Below are 19,474 nucleotides of genomic sequence, written 5' to 3'. Positions count from 1 at the left end.
GCTTCTCACTTCTTATGCACATCTCAAATTAAACCAGCAGTATCTAATCTAATCACCAATATAACCACTAGAGATAACTGCTGAGTAATGAGGCTAATATCAACAGGTTGTTGTTTATTTGTGTTTGTCAGGATCTGGAGAAGGTTTCAGTGTGTGTGACTGACGGGACAGAAGCTCAGGATTCAGTCTGGAGATCCAGAGACACACAGGACTCAGAGCTCAGCCTCACTTTACTGTGTTATACTGACGCTCAGGATCATGGATCCGCTGATCAAACCTCTGACTGTAACGCTGGAGAACAGCAGATGCTGCAGACGCCGCTGAAGATGTGCTCCGTCAAACTGGTGGACTGCAGGAACCTGATAGAGAGCAGAGGAGAAAAAACCACAGCAGAGGAACAACAACAGAGACATGAGGAGGATGGGATTGATTATGGGAATAATGAGGATGATGGGAATGATGATGATGAGTTTATTCCTGCAGGTTTGTTTCTTCTAGATGTGGATGCAGCCGAACTCTGAGTACAATTTAATGTTAGGCTTTTTATTAATGTTTTGTTCTTTTCAGATGACAACAGTGTTTCATCATCTGATGGAGATGAAGAAACAGTCTCAACATCAAAAGATCAGCTGAAGGTCAAGAGATTTTCCTGCATCACCTGTGGGAAAACATTGAGTTCACAGGGACATTTAGTGAGACATGAGAGAAAACACACAGAACAGAAAGACTTCACCTGCAAGATATGCGACATCAGCTTTCCTACCTTAGAAGAGAGGAGACTTCATACAAAAGAGCACAGAGTGAAGAAGGAGTTTCGCTGTGAACAGTGCGGGAAGGATTTTTTCACCACTCCTTCTAATATGAGAGCTCACATGAAGACACACACTGGCGAAAAGCCTTTCCACTGCAGCGAATGTGACAAGAATTATAGCAGCAAAGGGAATCTAGATGTTCACAAGCGAACTCACACGGGCGAAAGGCCGTACAAGTGCCCTCACTGCAAGAGAAGATTCATGTACGCATACCATATGAAAAAACATGTGCGTGTTCACACCAATGAGAGGCCGTACCAGTGCAGCGAATGTGGGAAAACCTTTACGCAGTTATTTACTCTGAAGTCACACCAGAAAATACACTCTGAGGAGAAACAGTATCAGTGTTCATACTGTGAGAAACGCTTCCGTCAAAAATCTAATTTGATTCGTCATGAGAGGATTCACACCGGAGAGAAACCGTACCTGTGCTCCTACTGCGGGAAGAGCTTTTTTGATCAGGGTCAATATGGGGTCCATCAGAGAGTTCACACTGGAGAAAGACCGTATCACTGCAGCGTTTGTGGGAAGAGTTTCAGTACATATGATACCTTACAAAATCACAAGAGGATTCATACAGGAGAAAGACCGTACAAGTGTTCTCAGTGTGACAAGACTTTTGCTCGATCAGACGTCCTGAAGACTCATGAGCGAGTTCATACAGGAGAGAAACCTTACCACTGCTCCATCTGCGGCGAGAGATTCGCTTATTTAGGTAGTTTTCAGACCCACCAGAAGAAACACGCTAAAGAACAAACTGCTCCAGAATCATCATAGTGTCTTTTAGTGCCTTAGTTTGTGAAAAAAGGCTTTATTTCAGCAGTGGCATTCGACATTCATGATGTGTGCTACATGACTAACCTATGGAAGCCCATTTCCGCCACATAATAAAAATAAATCATGCTTTGGTCAATCATAATTATGACATAAGTCATAATCATGAGATAAAAAGTCAAAACTGTGAGATTCAAAGTCGAAATGTCATTATGACTAAGTACTTCTTGACTTTTCAATCTCATAATTAGTCATAATTATGACTAACTATCTCGTAATGAACTAAAAGCTAAAGTTTGTAAACAAACTTTGATGTTGGCTTGAGAAAGCCTGAAGTCTGTCTGTTCGGTGTTCTGGAGCTGGACCCGCCACAAAATAAATACATTTTAAAAAATTAGTGTATTTCGGGCTGTAACGAATTATTATTTTGATGATTGCAGGTGCTTGTGCATGAAAAACATTGTTTAAACACTTTCCAATAAAGATATGTAAAGCTTATTTGGATTTTACAAAATTTTCTCTCAGCTTTTTATGTCGTTATTTCGACTTGTCATAATCATGATTTTTTTTTATCATGATTTTGACTTTTCGTATAAATATCTCATAAATATTTTTTAAAGTCAAGTTTGACTTAAGATTTACGAAAGCAAGATTTATTTTTCTTGTGTGATGGAAATGGACTTCCATACTAACTTCATACACATGATTTACATTTAAGACAAAATCTGACATAAAATACAGCAGCTGAATTTGATTTCCGAGCAGTATAGTGTGTATATTTAGTCTAGAATCACTGGGTCATTTTTATTATTACTTAAGCTAGTCTGTATGTTTGTGGTGATCTTCTCACGAAATCGACCAAAATGTCTCTGTTGTAAGTAAATAAAGTTAATCTTTAGGACCACTAACAATTTTTTATTTTACGTTTTTTGCATTGTGACATAACTATACTGTATATATTATAAAATATATTTTTAAAACGTTCCACTTTAAACAGGCTTGCATAAGAAGAGCGAAGGATCGTCTGGTAATAATAACGGTCAATAACGGTTTTAAGGCGGGGCTTAAGAAAGAGCCAGTTCTGATCGAAATATCATTTAAATTGTCCTAAATTAGGCTTTATTTAGCCCTTTAAAAAAAAAAAAAAAAGTTATTTTCTTTTTTTGCGAAATAGCCTGACTGGCGTAAATTATCTCAGACACAAACAACTGTACAATTCTATCTTAATATCGCCTCTTAAGTATTACTAAAATATTTTATTTATGTAATGGAAAACGGGTTAAATAATTGTCTCTGTCACTGTTCTAACGCCCCACCCGTTTACCCGCTGTCTGCCGTATTTGACGGACATCAGCAGTGGCCAATAGGAACGCGCGGTTTGCAAACAAGGGCTGTTCTTCAGAAGTTTATGGTGGTCTGCTGACCGGATGGGAAAACTTTCTTCCTTCGTTTTTCTCTCACACTGTCTGACAACTGGAGTTTGATATATTGGGTCCGTTTTTTTCTGTTAAAACGGTTTGTTTTGAGTGTTATTACGCGCCACTGTTAAGGGCGCGTAATAGTGAGTCATGAAGTGATCTGAACAATTTATCTGGAGTTTGTGGTGTTTGACTAAAACTCGTCATGGGGAACCGCGGGATGGAGGAGTTGATTCCCCTCATTAACAAACTGCAGGACGCCTTCAGCTCCATCGGCCAGAGCTGCAACCTCGAGCTGCCGCAGATTGCTGTGGTGGGCGGCCAGAGCGCCGGGAAGAGCTCGGTGCTGGAGAACTTCGTGGGCAGGTGATATAATACCGAGTCTTATGTGTAAACAACACTCTCAGAGTGAAATATGTCAAATACTTATTTTCTAATTTATTATTTAGTTCAAGTTATAAGTATAACAGTTTGAGTAAAACATGAATTTGAAAACGTGCGTCTAAACTCAAATCTGTTGAAGCGTTCAGTGATCAGAATGTCACTGCTAGTCAAACATTAACCATTTCAGATTGTTGCTGTGCTCTAAAAGGAATAGTTAACTCAGAAATGAACATTATACAGACCTGTTCACACCAGGGACTATAACTAGTTTGAAAAATCGATCGATAACAGCACAGAGGAACGATATCGTTGGAATCACTTTCTCAATTATGTTTTGTTTTTTTCCAAGTGACGAACAATAAAAATATTGACAGCCAATCAGAATCCGTCCTGCTTTATGGAACGCGAGAATTTAAAGCGGCAGACGCGCTTATAATAAACACATCGTTATCGTGCGTTTTTATTATCGTTCTTTTTGTGAACGGGCCTTGTAGAGATAGTTCACCAAAAAAAAAAAAAAAAAGGGTTTGGAAGGACTGGGGGTGAGTGAGTGAATGAAGATGATAATCTGTATCAGCTCTTCGTCCATCAGAGCCTCAAATGTGTTGTTTTCTGTTTCTGAGTGATTCATAAGAACAGACCACATCTAACTGTGTGATTGAGACAGATTTCAGCATGTGCTGACTTGACTTCTTCAGGATTCCTGCTCAAGCTACAGGAAGAGCAACACACACACACACACACACACACATATACATACATAAGCTTGTGTCAGTGCAGAGAGACTTTGGTCTGGGAAGTGAAACCCGATTTCTTGTCTTTCCTTTGAGGGTGTGTTTGATTTATTGCTCTTTTCTCTGTTTTCAGTATGTAGTTTGATGAACCAGAGAATGATGCTGTCATTCTGTGTCATTTCATAAACAAATCAACCCTTGACTGAGAAAGGACCGTTTTTAAATCAGTTTTGTTGCATGTTAGAGTTGCTAAAAAACATCTATAGGGTGTTTGCTCTGCATTTAAAGGTGCCCTAGATCGTAAAATTGAATTTACCTTGGCATAGTTGAATAATTAGAGTTCTGTATATGGAAATGACATACAGTGAGTCTCAAACATCGTTTCCTCCTTCGTATGTAAATCTCGTTCGTGCAAAACACCACAGAAAAACAGGCAAACCGCAACATAACACCGACCGTGACGCAGGTTCATTAATATGTACGCCCCCAACTTTTGCATATGCCAGCCCATGTTCAAGGCAGTGTTAACGTCTGGAGCTGTCAATCATCAGAAGTTCTGCAGGTATTGTGAAGCAAGGAAGGACAATAGTGAAAATAGCAGATGGATCGATAATAACTGTTCATGATCAATGTTATCATGGTATATTTAGTGATATTTGTAAATTGTCTTTCTAAATGTTTCGTTAGCATGTTGCTAATGTACTGTTAAATGTGGTTAAAGTTACCATTGTTTCTTACTGTATTCATGGAGACCAGAGCCATGTCGTTATTTCCATTTTTAAATGCTTGCAGTCTGTATAATTCATAAACGCATCTTCATTCTTTATAAATCTCTCCAACTGTGTAGCTTTAGCCCCGTTAGCCGTGCAGCACACTATCAAACTCATTCAGAATCGAATGTAAACATCCACAAAATACTTACGTGATCTGATATGCTGCATCGCGAACACTTTGTAAGATCCATTTTGAGAGTTATATTAGCTGTGTGAACTTATTCTATTATTTATGCAATGACTAATAGAGTCACGAGCTTGGGGGCGGGGAGCACGAGCATTTAAAGGTGAACACGCACCACATCAGAGCATTTTTAATCCCACCCTAAAACAGTCAGTTAAAACATGGTATAATAAAAAATCTATGGGGTATTTTGAGCTGAAACTTCACAGACACATTCTGGAGACACCTTAGACTTATGTTACATCTTGTGAAATAGTGTTCTAGGGCACCTTTAATAACATTTTAATGCCACAGAAGCTGGCATGGCGTTAAACTGCAAGAAAACAAAAAGTTGGTCTTTTCGTTACTCTTTGAAACTGTAGAAATGCTCATCCATCTCTGTTTCTCCGTCACTCAGAGACTTTCTTCCGCGAGGATCCGGCATCGTCACTCGCAGGCCTCTGATTCTCCAGCTAGTCAACAGCAAAGCGGGTAAAACACACATCATATATATTCTTAACATTTAATCTCTCACTGAAATTATTACCCGTGTTAATTTACATCATGCCAAACTAGTTTATATCACAATATTGCAATAATGCATAATGATGATGCTGAAAATTCAGCTTTGCATCACGGGAATAAATTACAGTTTACAATATATTCACGTAGAAATCATTTATTTTCAATTTCTCTAGAATACGCAGAGTTCCTGCACTGTAAGGGCCGTAAGTTCGTGGACTTTGATGAGGTTCGGCTAGAGATCGAGGCCGAGACGGACCGAATCACTGGATCCAATAAGGGAATCTCTCCAGTGCCCATCAACCTGCGCGTTTACTCACCGAACGGTAACTTCAACTCCGTCTTCCACAACAAACAGTGTCTCTCTGTTGGTGCTGTACTTAAACGTCACATGTGGGCGTGTGAAATTTGAACTCATTTGAGACTAGCTTTGTAACATCGACACAGTCATTATTGAACTGAACTGATAAAGACACTATTGTCTTCTGTAGCGCTGCTTTACAGCTGAATCAAACTCGTTCTTCTCTCTCTCAGTCTTAAATCTGACGCTGATTGATCTTCCCGGCATGACGAAGGTGGCGGTGGGAGACCAGCCGACGGACATCGAGTTCCAGATCAGGTAAGAGCTGTGGGTTTGATCGCCTACAGTACCTGATTGAAACACTGACGGCTCTTCTCTGTGTGTGTGTGTGTGATCAGAGACATGCTGCTGCAGTTCATCTCCAAAGAGAACTGCCTGATCCTGGCCGTCACACCCGCCAACACTGACCTCGCCAACTCTGACGCGCTGAAGATCAGCAAAGAGGTCGATCCTCAGGGTGAGAGATGCTCTGACAGCGAACTGGGAACACTCTTTCATGATTAAACGTTCTTCATAATGTTCTTGTAACATTAACAGAGACTAAGAAGAAACACTGTTTTGGACATTCATAGAACATTCAGAAATAACGCCTTCATAATTTAATGGGAATGTTAGAAAAACATTTTTGTTAGGTCGGGATGTAATTGAGAAACCAAATTCCCGCTTGACCTTTGACCTCTGCCCTGCAGGTCTTCGCACCATCGGCGTGATGACCAAACTGGATCTGATGGATGAAGGAACGGATGCCAAAGACATCCTGGAGAACAAGCTGCTGCCGCTGCGCAGAGGTGCTGCACACCTGGGGTTAAAGAGAAATAACACTAAAACCAAAAACATTTTGTTACTGGAAATAAAATTAAATAAAAAACTTAAACTTATTTTATTTCAGCTAGTTGCCAAGGCAAAAATTCTCATTTTCCATTAAGTGTAACTTTATGTACTAAAATAAACTGAAATAGACTTAAATGAATAAATAACTATATAGATCTAAAAAAAAAAAAAAATGACTAAAACGTTAACTAAAATTAAGATGAAAAGACAGTATAAAAATAAAACCTAATAGAGCACAACAGTTGTGCTTCGGAAATAAAAACTCTATTCATTTGCTCCACAGGGAAATTGATTTTTAACAATAACTTATAAACATTTAAAGACAGCCCTACTGTGAGCTATGAGGATGTGAATCAAAGGTATTTGATTCTGCTGAAGCCGTCAGCCCACATTATTTCAACTTATGTTATAAAATTACTGTTTAACAGTAGAATTCCTGGTGAAAATGGGGGCGGGCACTAATGCACTGTATTTAAAATATCGACGACAACTATAATAGTACATCAGTAGCTGTTTCCATAAACATATTTTTATGCAAATTTGGGGATGTTGCATTAAAAAAAAAGTCACAAATGTTTTATACGCATAAGTTAAATTCGCACCTTTGGATGGAAACATTGCTAGTGACTGTTACTCGTGTTACAGCTGCAGTGACGCAGGCGGCTGAATGAGTCTCTGTGTGTGTTTACAGGTTATATTGGTGTGGTGAACCGCAGTCAGAAGGACATCGACGGCAGGAAGGACATCCGAGCCGCTCTGGCTGCCGAGAGGAAGTTCTTCCTGTCCCATCCAGCGTACAGACACATAGCGGAGCGGATGGGCACGCCTTACCTGCAGAAAACACTCAACCAGGTACAAACACCCACAGGAGACGTTTCAACTGCTCTATTAAACACATCATTTGGATTCGTCACGTTTCCATCAACTCTTTCCAGCAACTGACGAATCACATCCGTGACACTCTGCCGGCGCTGCGCAGTAAACTACAGAGTCAGCTGCTGTCACTGGAGAAGGAGGTGGACGAATACAAGAATTTCAAACCGGACGACCCGACGCGAAAAACCAAAGCACTGCTGCAGTGAGACCCAGATACACAAACCTTCTGCAGTTTTATTAAGATCATTATATTACATTATTATTGTCCTGTATCACTCAAACGTTTTGTTGAGTGTGAATAGAAGAGACCACATGTCCATTAAACTACTGTGTGTGTGTGTGTGTGTGTGTGTGTACGTAGGATGGTGCAGCAGTTTGGCGTAGACTTTGAGAAGCGGATCGAGGGCTCTGGCGATCAGGTGGACACGCTGGAACTCTCCGGCGGAGCGCGAATCAACCGCATCTTCCATGAGCGCTTCCCTTTTGAGCTAGTTAAGGTACAGTTAGCCTCGTTTATTCACTGGGTTTGACTTCGTTTGGTTATGCTGGAGTCTCACTAGCTGATTTACAAGATGTGTCTGTGTTAATGGATCTTCATTTCCAATAAAATCAACACTGATTGAAAAAAATAATGTCAAACCTGCAGCATTTTTTTGTAGAGATGCACAATTAATCTTTAAAAGAGGGCGATCCTGATTCACAAATAAACAATCTTAGTCCTAAATAACAGCAATTCGGCTCTGTCTTTTAAACCTTTGACAAATATGATCGCAATGAACATTCAGATTTTGTTTTGATCCAGGAGAGTTATGTATAGGTATGAAAAAGCTTCTTTTCAGCCACACAATATCAATATTTCTGTCTTACAATCATTCATATTGTACTGAGATTGTATTTGGGATATAAACACTGATGTCTATGGTAGTGATAAAAATAGTATAAATCATCTTTTGAAAGTAACTTGATGCTTCAAATAAAGATTGTTATTACATAATTACACCAGTAGGTATCAACAAGTGGCTGTTAAAAATGTATTTGGCATTGAATCATTCACTCAAGAGATTCGTTCAAAAATGCTGATTCATCCAGTAATGAAGCAAGTCTTTATGAGTGAGTCATTGAATCATTCATTCAACCATTTTAATGAGTTCATCATTTTTAAATAGACAATTTACATTTTGTCAGAACCTCTAGTAAACTGCATGTTCCTTTGTTTAGTTGTCTATACAGAATCGTGATCTTTATTTTAAACAAAAAAAATTGTGATTCTTACTATATCCAGAATCATGCAGCTCTAATATTTTGTAAATAATGTCAGAATTTACATCTTTAGCGGAACGATTCCTTTGAATCATATAATACAGTAGATAAGCGTGTTTGTGTGTGTTTAGATGGAGTTTGATGAGAAGGAGTTGAGGAGAGAGATCAGTTACGCCATCAAGAACATTCATGGAGTCAGGCAAGTGCACACTGACACACTACACTACACACTTGCACTCATTATAGGAACATAATTCGATTATTAAACTGTGATACAGTCCTACACACAACACAGAGCTGAACTTCTCTGATCACATGCACTATCATCGTAACTTTAACCTCTAACATTTGAACTGTTCGAAGAAGTCATAGATACACCACACATACACCGATCAGGCATAACATTATCTGAGAGGTGAAGTGAATAACACTGATCATCTCTTCATCACGGCACCTGTTAGTAGGTGGATATATTAGGCAGCAAGTGAACATTTTGTCCTCAAAGTTGATGTGTTAGAAGCAGGAAAAATGGGCAAGCGTAAGGATTTGAGCGAGTTTGACAAGGACCACATTGTGATGGCTAGACGACTGGGTCAGAGCATCTCCAAAACTGCAGTGGTCAGTATCTATCAAAAGTGGTCCAAGGAACAGTGGTGAACTGACAGGGGTCATGGGCGGCCGAGGCTCATTGATGCACGTGGGGAGCGAAGGCTGGCCCGTGTGGTCCGATCCAACAAACGAGCTACTGTAGCTCAAATTGCTCAAGAAGTTAATGCTGGTTCTGATAGAAAGGTGTCAGAATACACAGTGCATCGCAGTTTGTTTCATATGGGGCTGGATAGCTGCAGACCAGTCAGGGTGCCCATGCTGACCCCTGTCCACCGCCGAAAGAGCCAACAGTGGACACGTGAGCATCAGAACTGGACCACGGAGCAACGGAAGAAGGTGGCCTGGTCTGATGAATCACGTTTTCTTCTACATTACGTGGATGGCCGGGTGCGTGTGCGTCTCTTACCTGGGGAACACATGGCACCAGGATGCACTATGGGAAGAAGGCAAGCCGGCGGAGGCAGTGTGATGCTTTGGGCAATGTTCTGCTGGGAAACCTTGGGTCCTGCCATCCATGTGATGTTACTTTGACACGTACCACCTACCTAAGCATTGTTGCAGACCATGTACACCCTTTCATGGAAACGGTATTCCCTGGTGGCTGTGGCCTCTTTCAGCAGGATAATGCTCCTGCCACAAAGCAAAAATGGTTCAGGAACGGTTTGAGGAGCACAACAACGAGTTTGAGGTGTTGACTTGGCCTCCAAATTCCCCAGATCTCAATCCAATCGAGCATGTGTGGGATCTCGCAACTTACAGGACTTAAAGGATCTGCTGCTAACATCTTGGTGCAGATACCACAGCACACCTTCAGGGGTCTAGAGGAGTCCATGCCTCGACGGCTCAGGGCTGTTTTGGCAGCAAAAGTGGGACCAACACAATATTAGGAAGGTGGTCATAATGTTATGCCTGATCTGTATATTCAACATGCCGCTTAATGCTGATACACACAGCCAACGAGATCAGCATGGTTTTACTCTGTTTGACCGTTTGTTGTGTGTGTGTGTGACCTCAGGACGGGGCTGTTCACCCCTGACATGGCCTTCGAGGCCATCGTGAAAAAGCAGCTGATCAAGCTGAAGGAGCCGTGCCTCAAATGCATTGACCTGGTCATCCAGGAGCTCATCAATACGGTCAGGCAGTGCACACTGAAGGTAGATGCAGAGAGACGCCTGAGCACGTCACGCTAACATCTGACCGACTCACGCCGCTAACGGCTCCGCAAAGCAAAAACGCTCAAGCCATGCTGCGTCAGTCACGCAAGACCAACTGCCCTCTACTTCAGTAACCAAAACTGCTCCGCAAGCGCACATGTAAATAACATCAGCAATACAGTCTGACATGAACGATCCCATAAATGTTGTTTTAACACTCCAATAGCGTTAAACAATCGTGACTCGCAGGTTAAAGTGCTACAATTCCAGAAAGGACACGCGTCACGTTTAGGAAAGAGGAAGCACAGAATAAATGAACAGTCATGTGCTTCTCTGATTTCATCCACCCATCCAGTTTTTCCTAATATTGTGCCCCTAATTATCACCACAAATAACACCTCCGCTGTCCCATGATTCTCCAGGACGGGGCTGTTCACCCCTGACCTGGCCTTTGAGGCCATAGTGAAAAAGCAGGTTGTTAAACTGAAGGAGCCGTGTCTCAAGTGTGTAGACCTGGTGGTGTCTGAACTCGCCACGCTCATCCTTAAGTGCACCGAGAAGGTAACACATGACCGTTTCTGACAGATCCCTTAACCAATCAAATCATGTCCTGTCACCAAACCCGCTTTGATTGACAGATCCTTTAACCAATCAAATCCAGTCCTGTAACCGAACCTGTTTTGATTGACAATCCCATAACCAGTCAAATCCAGTCCTATAACCGAACCCGCTTTTATTGACGGATCCCATAACCAATCAAATCCGGTCATTTAACTGAATCCGCTTTGATTGACGGATCCCATAACCAATCAAATCCAGTCCTGTAACTGAACCCGCTTTGATTGACAGATCTCTTAACTAATCAAATCCAAAGCAGTAACCAAACTCGTTCTGATCGACAGATCCTTTGACCAATCAAACCCAGTCCCATAACCGAAACCTCTTTGATTGTTAGATCCCTTAACCAATCAAATAACCCAGCCCGCTTTGATTGACAGATCCTGTAACCAATTAAATCCAGTCAAGTAATAATGTGCGATATCATTGTTTAATCATGTGACATGTAAACATAACTGCTGGTGTTTCATGACCCTGTAAAGTTCAGTGTTTGTCTGTGGTGGATGAGCTCAGCTTGTGTTTGTTTTTGCTTTGTGGGGATTTTAATTACTAATCACACACATACTACTCACAGTCACATTCGCCGCCGGTGTTTGTTTAAACACACATTGGTTCAGGTTTGCATGCTGTCCTACTCGTCTGTTTATACTGTCTTACTACACAATGATGATGTGTGTGTTTGTCGTAGCTGAACTCGTATCCTCGGCTGAGAGAAGAGACGGAGAGAATCGTCACCACATACGTCAGAGAGAGAGAGAGCAAAACTAAAGACCAGGTGTGTTTACTGGCTCATTTCTGCACATAATATTATACATATATCTCATTTATTAATTGGTTTTATTTATACTTGTTTTTATTTATGTATTTATTTGTTCACATAATTGTATGTATTGTATTAGTCGCCTCAGATCATCGTGTGTGTGTGTGTGTGTCGCAGGTGATGCTGCTGATCGACATCGAGCTCTCCTACATCAACACCAACCATGAGGACTTCATCGGTTTTGCCAAGTGAGTGACCTCTGACCTCTGTTGACCTTTGACCCTGATATCAGTCACACCAGTCTAACAGCCGTGTGTTTCAGCGCGCAGCAGCGGAGCGCGGCAGTCAGTAAGAAGAGGGCAATGCCCAACCAGGTACAACAACATCCATACAAACTCAGCCAGCTGCCGATTGGTTTGTTCCTCCGCCTCATTATCATATCCCCTCCCCTCGCCTTAGGTGATCAGACGCGGTTGGCTCACCATCAACATCAGCATCATGAAGGGCGGATCCAAGGACTACTGGTTCATCCTGACCGCAGAGTCTCTGTCCTGGTACAAGGACGAGGAGGTGTGTGTGTGTGTGTGTGTGTGTGTGTGTGTGTGTGTGTGTGTTTACGTGGACGTTTATTCTTCATGTTTTGTGAAAATTAAATCTGTGTGTTTTTTTTTTCCAGGAGAAAGAGAAGAAGTTCATGCTGCCTCTGGATAACCTGAAGCTCAGAGACGTTGAGAAAGGGTTCATGTCCACCAAACACACCTTTGCCATCTTCAACACCGAGCAGAGGTGCGACGAATTAATCAATAATATTGATTGGCTGTTGTCAATGAAACCGAAGCTTTATCGCGCCAAAATAAAAGGTTTAATGTTTGAAAATGAAGAAATTAAGACGGCTATAAATATTAATGTTGTTTTTTTTTTTTTTTTTTAAAGTTGCACTGTAAAATAATTTTTTAAATAATTATTTATTCATATTTATTTAATAATTTACTTATTTAGCCTTATGATATTATTAAAAAGTAAATATATAAATGAATATTATACTTTTATATTACATGAACAAATATTTTATATTATACAAACAAATAAATACATAAATATATATAAAAAGTAGATATAAATAAATGTAAACATAAATAAGAAAAATATATTAAACATTTAAAATATTATGAATAAATAAGTAAATTAATGAACATTATCCATTTATAATAATATACCAATTAAATAGAAATAAAAAAATAAATATAAAGTAATAAATATATATTTATAATGTTAAATGAATTTTATATATATAAAATACAGCAATAATTGAAACAATTATTTTAGTTTAACTTAATTGATGCTTTTCAACGAGATAAAAAATAAAACAAATCATTTGTTTCAACATGTTAACAGAGAAATCAAGATAATAGAAGGCATAAATATTCATAATATGTAAATCAAGCAATAATTGAAACTATTATTAATATTATTTATTTATAGTTACATTAACTAATAATCATAACATTTTTGGCCAAATTGTGCAGTTTTTATTTTAAAAACATCGCATTTTAAATGACAATTTCTAGCTGAAAAATCGCCCCTTTTCTCTGCAGTCATAAATGTGATTTCATGTGGTGATTTTAGGAACGTGTATAAAGACCTGCGTCAGATCGAGCTGGCCTGCGACTCTCAGGAGGACGTGGACAGCTGGAAAGCATCGTTCCTGCGGGCGGGAGTCTATCCGGAGAAAGACCAGGTAAACGTCTCACCTGAGTGTCACCTGACGCACCTCAATCTCAATGATTCTCCCGTCATCTGAGTCTCGTCTGTCTCCAGGCGGAGAACGAGGACGGCGTCCCGGCCGACTCTCTCTCCATGGACCCTCAGCTGGAGCGGCAGGTGGAGACCATCCGAAACCTGGTGGACTCCTACATCGGCATCGTCAACAAGAGCATCAGAGACCTCATGCCCAAGACCATCATGCACCTGATGATCAACAACGTGAGTGTGGGCGGGGCTTATGCCATCATCTTACACTGCTCACATGTCTTATTCACATTAATCAGGTGTCAATCACACCAGCTTTTTCATTTCCTGTGTTTTTAGCCTTGGAGTTTTGGTTCATTCATTTATATTTTATTTATTTATATTTTTGCATTGGAGTTTTGGGGTTTGGTTTGTTTTATTTTATTTGTTTTTATGTATTTATTTTATTTTTAGTTGTCTCAGATTCGTTTATTTCTGTTTTATTTTATTTATTTATGTTTTCCATTGGAGTTTTGGGGTTTAGTTTATCTGTTTTTTATTTATTTAGTTAGTTGTTTGAGGGTTTAATTGTTTTTTGTTCTTGTTTTAACTTTATTTATTTATGTTTTAATGTATTTATATTTGTTATTCATTCTTTTATTTGTGTTTTGGGGTTGATTTTATTCTATTTAATATTTTTGTTTTGTTTATTTATATGGTTTATTTTAATGAATATGGTTTTTGCATTAGAGTTTTGAGGTTTGTTTTATTTGTTTTTTTATGCATCGTTTTATTTTATTTATGTTTTATTGTGTTGGAATTTCAAGGTTTATTTTTTATTTATTCATTTATTCTTTTTAATGTGTTTTTGGGGTTTATTTAATTTATTTTGTATTATTTTTACATTTATTATTTTATTTATATTTTTTTACGTTGGAGTTTAGAGGTTTATTTATTTTTATTATTTATATTATTTTATTTATTCATTTTTGTGTTTTATATTTAAGGAGTTTTGGGGTTTATTTTATATAGTTTTATTTTTATTGTTTTTATTATTTTTTAAAAAACATTTTATTCATTTGTTTTGTTTTTTTGTTGTTGAAGTTTAGTTTTGGGGTTTATTTACTTTATTTTTTATTATTTTTACATTTGGAGTTTTTAGAGGTTTATTTATTTATTTTTATTATTTATATTATTTTATTAGTTTATTTTTGTTTTAATTTAAGGAGTTTTGGGGTTATTTTATATACTTTTATTGTTTTCATTATTATTTTTTATTTATTTTATTCATTTGTTTTTTACATTGGAGTTTAGTTTGGGGGGGTTATTTTATTTATTTATTTATTTATTTTATTAGAGTTTTGTGATCTCTACCTCAAAGCCTCTCTAGCGCCACCAGCAGTTGTCAGTTTGTTCAGCGGTTTGTCCAGGTGTTCAGGTCTCTCTGACTGTGTGTTTGTGTCTCAGGCGAAGGAGTTCATCCACTCGGAGCTGCTGGCGTATCTGTACTCGTCCGGCGATCAGAATAGTCTGATGGAGGAGTCGGCCGAACAGGCGCAGCGGCGCGACGAGATGCTGCGCATGTATCACGCGCTTAAAGAGGCGCTGCACATCATCGGTGACATCAGCACCAGCACCGTGTCCGCGCCGGTGCCGCCTCCCGTGGACGACACCTGGATCCACACCGACCCCAGGTAGATTTGATCTGGATAGCATCAGTAATTCATGTGTCAAATCAGGGATATTCCCAAACTTATGATTTGAATAACTATTTGCTTTTCATCAACTCGCAAGCCCCAACCTTGCCTTAACTTTTCAATTATTCATTAATTACGAATATGTCAGATCTGATAAATCACTTGACTGCTCTAGTAATGATGGAAGTGAATTTGTTGTCGTTGTCTTTCTCCTCCTCTGTCAGTCCTCCATCTCAGCGTAAGCCGTCCTCAGGCACGGCTCCGCCCCCTGGTCGTCCCCCTGCAGTGCGAGGCCCCACCCCTGGCCCACCGGGCCCACCTCCTCTTAACCCCTCCCCTGCGTTTGGAGCTCCGCCCGTTCCAACCAGGCCCGGCCCGCCTCCAGTCAGCTCTAATGCTTTTGGGAGTGGTGCTCTGGATCCAATGGTGGCTCCGCCCCCTCAGGTGCCGTCTCGCCCCGCCCGTGTGCCGCCCTCTCTGCCGCCCGGCATACCCAGGTACGACCGACACCCTCCTCAAACACCCTCAGTTTTATATAGGGTTTTCCAAAAGAAATTATTGCTAGAGAAATTTCAATTGTGAAGGTTTATGAATATTAATTCAATCATATTCTCAGTCTCACAATTTATTAAATATTCATGAGCCACGGATTATTCGTAGTAAGATTCCCTAATTGGCTAGCTGACTAGCAGAAGACAACGTCTGCCTTTCAACTAATAATTTATTCCTACTGGCTGAATGTAATTAATATTCATGATTCGTTAATTCACACTTCCGTCAAACTGAACAAATATGGAGACACTTCCAGTTTAACTCCATGTTTGTTTTTCATTTAAATTATTCATGTTTATGCAAATTTCATAGATAACGAACTTGTGTGTTGAAGCTGGCGTCAGATTGTACTGATATTAGTCATGACTGTTGGTCTGATGATTATTTGCTTATCATAGACGTATTGAGTATATCCTAGGGCCTAACAATAACAAAACTATTCAAATGTGTATCACCTGGTTTTTTTTATCTGTTTAAATTTTAACAGTAAACCTCTGTTGTGCGGCACTTTGTTGCATTTTCATTCTTTTACATTTTAAAAGATTAACTAAATTGTTGTTTTATGCCTTCATTTCTGATAATAAACACAATTCCTGAAAAAATAAAACATTTCATAGGGCATTATTATTTAAAAAAAAAAATATATATTAAATTATTGTTAATGTTTTATTAATTTAATCCCTTTTGTTGTGTGTTCTCGGGGGCGGGGTTTATGTAAATTTTAGGGTTAGTGATGTCACCAACCCGGGAAGAAGCTCGTTGTAGTTCCTACCAGCCGTTTGTTGTAGTCCTTAAACAGAGATTTCTGTAAAAGAAAATATCTCCCTTTTCATTGAACTTTGAGCGTCGTAACTTTGCAGATGTTGTTTATGATCAAACAGCAACATTACACACTAACTACACTTAAAAAAGTGAATAAACTGTTGTTGAATCATAAAATGTATAAACTTCATCAGACATGCTTTTTGATTTACTACAATTAAATTTAACTATTAAAGCAGAATCTTGAAAAAATAAAACAAGGAAAAAAACAGAATCCTGGAAAATTAAGTAAAATGGAATTTGGCAAAACAATGAAGACTTGGGGGGGGGGGGGGGGGACTAAACAGATTTCATTAATTAAACTGTATACATTTCATGATTTCAATTAATGGACTATATGCATGAGCGAACTTCCGCATTAATATAATCCAGCTTGAAAACCTCCGGTGAGATGTCATTTGCTGGTGTGTTGAGCATCAGTAGTGTAATACTTAGTTTATAATCAGAATATAGTCACTTAAATAGTCAGGCATAGCATTAATTTAGCTATTCAAACATAAGACAGCATAAAAAATAAATAAATAAAGACGTACCTCATTGTTCCTCCTCGGCTAAATTCAATTCGATCATCAGTTTCCACACTTTTAAGTGAAAAAAAGCTTCAAAAATTAAATATTTATTGTGCACTTTAGATAGATTAATTGAATAAATTGTGTGTTTTTACAAGTGTGCTGAAATCATTGATCTTGCGCTGCACTGACTGACAGCTGCTGTGATTACAAAGGGAGAGCGTGGTGCTCGCTTTCTGTGTCATTCATTCACAAGAAATGTTATTGTTTTTCTTAAGATTTGAGTATTTCATACTTCACATTGGCAAAATGTATTTTTAAACCTAGTTATTTTATAATGTTTTGAGAGAATGGCTGATATATGCACAAATAAATGCTATTTTGCCGCCACCTGCTGGTTAAAGTGGTCATTAGTGTCTTCTTTATTTTTAAATAAGTCTTTTCTATCAAATGTTAAATTTCCTACATTTTTAAACGTTCGGCTTTACAAATGGGGACAATCTCAGAAGGATGAACAAATAATGTTTGTGGTCATCACATTAAAAATAACATTTGAAGTGCTGGGGAAAAATGCGTGTGTGTGTCTAATTACAGACAGCGTTTTTAAACGGTCACAATAGCGTCGTCTTTATTGCAGTCAATAAAACTGGTTTATTGGCAAATTAGGTAAATGTGATAAGTGCATTAAAATATGAATACAACATTAAAAAGTCAACCATTGATGGTTTTGTGTCAATGTACAGCGACTACAGAATGAACAGCTAAATGCCCGAGCTGGCTTAACGACAACCAGGAAGTAACCGTGCATATAGCCTATTAGACTGAAAAAAAAAAAAAAGAAAGAAAATGGTGAAAAAGCGAAACATATTTCATAGGTCTCTAATAGCATGATGTGTGCTGTGTGTGTGTGTGTGTGTGTGTGTAGCAGGAGACCTCCAGCAGCTCCAAACCGGCCCACGATCATCAGACCGTCAGAACCGTCTCTGCTGGACTGAGGAGAGAGACTTCCAACACAGACGACACCAAAGGAACCACCAACACACACACACACGTGCATATAAGGGCTCAACTCAAAGTTTGATTGACGTGGTTTTTGATACACTTCAAGTAGTAATAAGATTTTTTGAATCATTTAAATAAGCATTTCTGCATATATATATATGTTTTGTAGAATTTCAGGGAACTTCAGAAATTGTTGGGAGGACAAGCAACACTTTAAATGTGACATCATACATCGCCGCAGGTCCGTTCATTTCACATGAGAGTGACGTTTACAGACGACCGAACCTCGACTTGTTTGATCAGCGCCTGAAGACTGAACTGACAGCATTAATAGTCTTTAACACTCCGTTTTCTGTTATTTTTGTATAAATGCTTCAGTTTCCTGATGATGACACTATGGTGGGAATCACATGATATTCTTTAGGGTTCAGTGCTTTTTAAGCTCTGATGCCATATTATCTGCCGCTGTAGTTGATAGTTCAAACGACACACTAAACATCTCAAAAACCTCGTCGTTTATAAACGAATACTAATGAGTGTTCATTAACAGTGTTCTGTGACACTATAAAACACTTAATTCTGAACCTGATGAGTGTTTTGCCTTAAACCATTTCATGAAACAATTCTAGATATTAATACTTGTTTTCAGAGAATAAATCTTGAGGTTTTAGTTGACTTATGTTCACATCAGCTGAAAATGAGTCTTATTCAGCTTCAATTCTCAACTACATCTTGTTTTATGGATGTTTAGATGTTTCTACTTGAAAATGAATGCTTTTATATGGTGTATGACTAACAGGAGGTTGAAACACTGATCTCTTCCCTTTTTTGGTTTTTCACTTCTTCATATATCTTCTCTTTTTCATGACGTTTCGCAAGAACTGCGAACAAAAGCATAAGTAACCTAAATGCAATGATTATTATCAATAAAAGGGCAATTTGTTTAGCTTTTGCTTTGATGTTTAGTCTTGAATGTAACGGATGTGTCAGTCTTAAAAATTATTGACATGAAACTTCCTTTTTGACACATTTCCAAATAAAACCGAATATTTAATTGTCAGTCAAGACTTAAATTCTATCCCTCAATTAACTGAATGGTAAAGTGTCTCATTATG

The 19,474-nt window shown here is 38.7% G+C and overlaps 1 protein-coding gene across 4 annotated transcripts; it reads left to right on the top strand.

Moving 5' to 3' along the window:
- Nucleotides 1–2,996: 2,996 nt before the first annotated feature.
- On the top strand, nucleotides 2,997–19,419 carry dnm2b (dynamin 2b). Of its 4 annotated transcripts, none has more exons than XM_051885577.1 (21): nucleotides 2,997–3,370; nucleotides 5,477–5,550; nucleotides 5,757–5,906; nucleotides 6,115–6,199; nucleotides 6,280–6,398; nucleotides 6,631–6,729; nucleotides 7,464–7,624; nucleotides 7,708–7,850; nucleotides 8,010–8,145; nucleotides 9,040–9,107; nucleotides 11,094–11,232; nucleotides 11,978–12,064; nucleotides 12,227–12,297; nucleotides 12,372–12,423; nucleotides 12,509–12,619; nucleotides 12,726–12,835; nucleotides 13,676–13,787; nucleotides 13,868–14,032; nucleotides 15,245–15,471; nucleotides 15,699–15,971; nucleotides 18,283–19,419. In XM_051885577.1, exons 1-21 carry the CDS (start codon nucleotides 3,210–3,212, stop codon nucleotides 18,350–18,352), a joined length of 2,613 nt encoding a protein of 870 aa, XP_051741537.1. In that variant the 5' UTR covers nucleotides 2,997–3,209; the 3' UTR covers nucleotides 18,353–19,419. The 4 variants fall into 4 exon arrangements, with proteins under 4 accessions (XP_051741537.1, XP_051741556.1, XP_051741546.1 ...); XM_051885596.1 differs by having other exon boundaries at nucleotides 2,998–3,370; nucleotides 18,286–19,419; XM_051885586.1 differs by lacking the exon at nucleotides 11,094–11,232 and adding an exon at nucleotides 10,533–10,671 and having other exon boundaries at nucleotides 2,998–3,370; nucleotides 18,286–19,419.
- Nucleotides 19,420–19,474: the final 55 nt, after the last annotated feature.

Source organism: Ctenopharyngodon idella, chromosome 1 (assembly GCF_019924925.1).
Source record: "Ctenopharyngodon idella isolate HZGC_01 chromosome 1, HZGC01, whole genome shotgun sequence".
Taxonomy (NCBI): Eukaryota; Metazoa; Chordata; class Actinopteri; order Cypriniformes; family Xenocyprididae; genus Ctenopharyngodon; species Ctenopharyngodon idella.
Note: the sequence above shows the minus strand (reverse complement) of the source record. Positions and strands in the feature narration are given on the sequence as shown.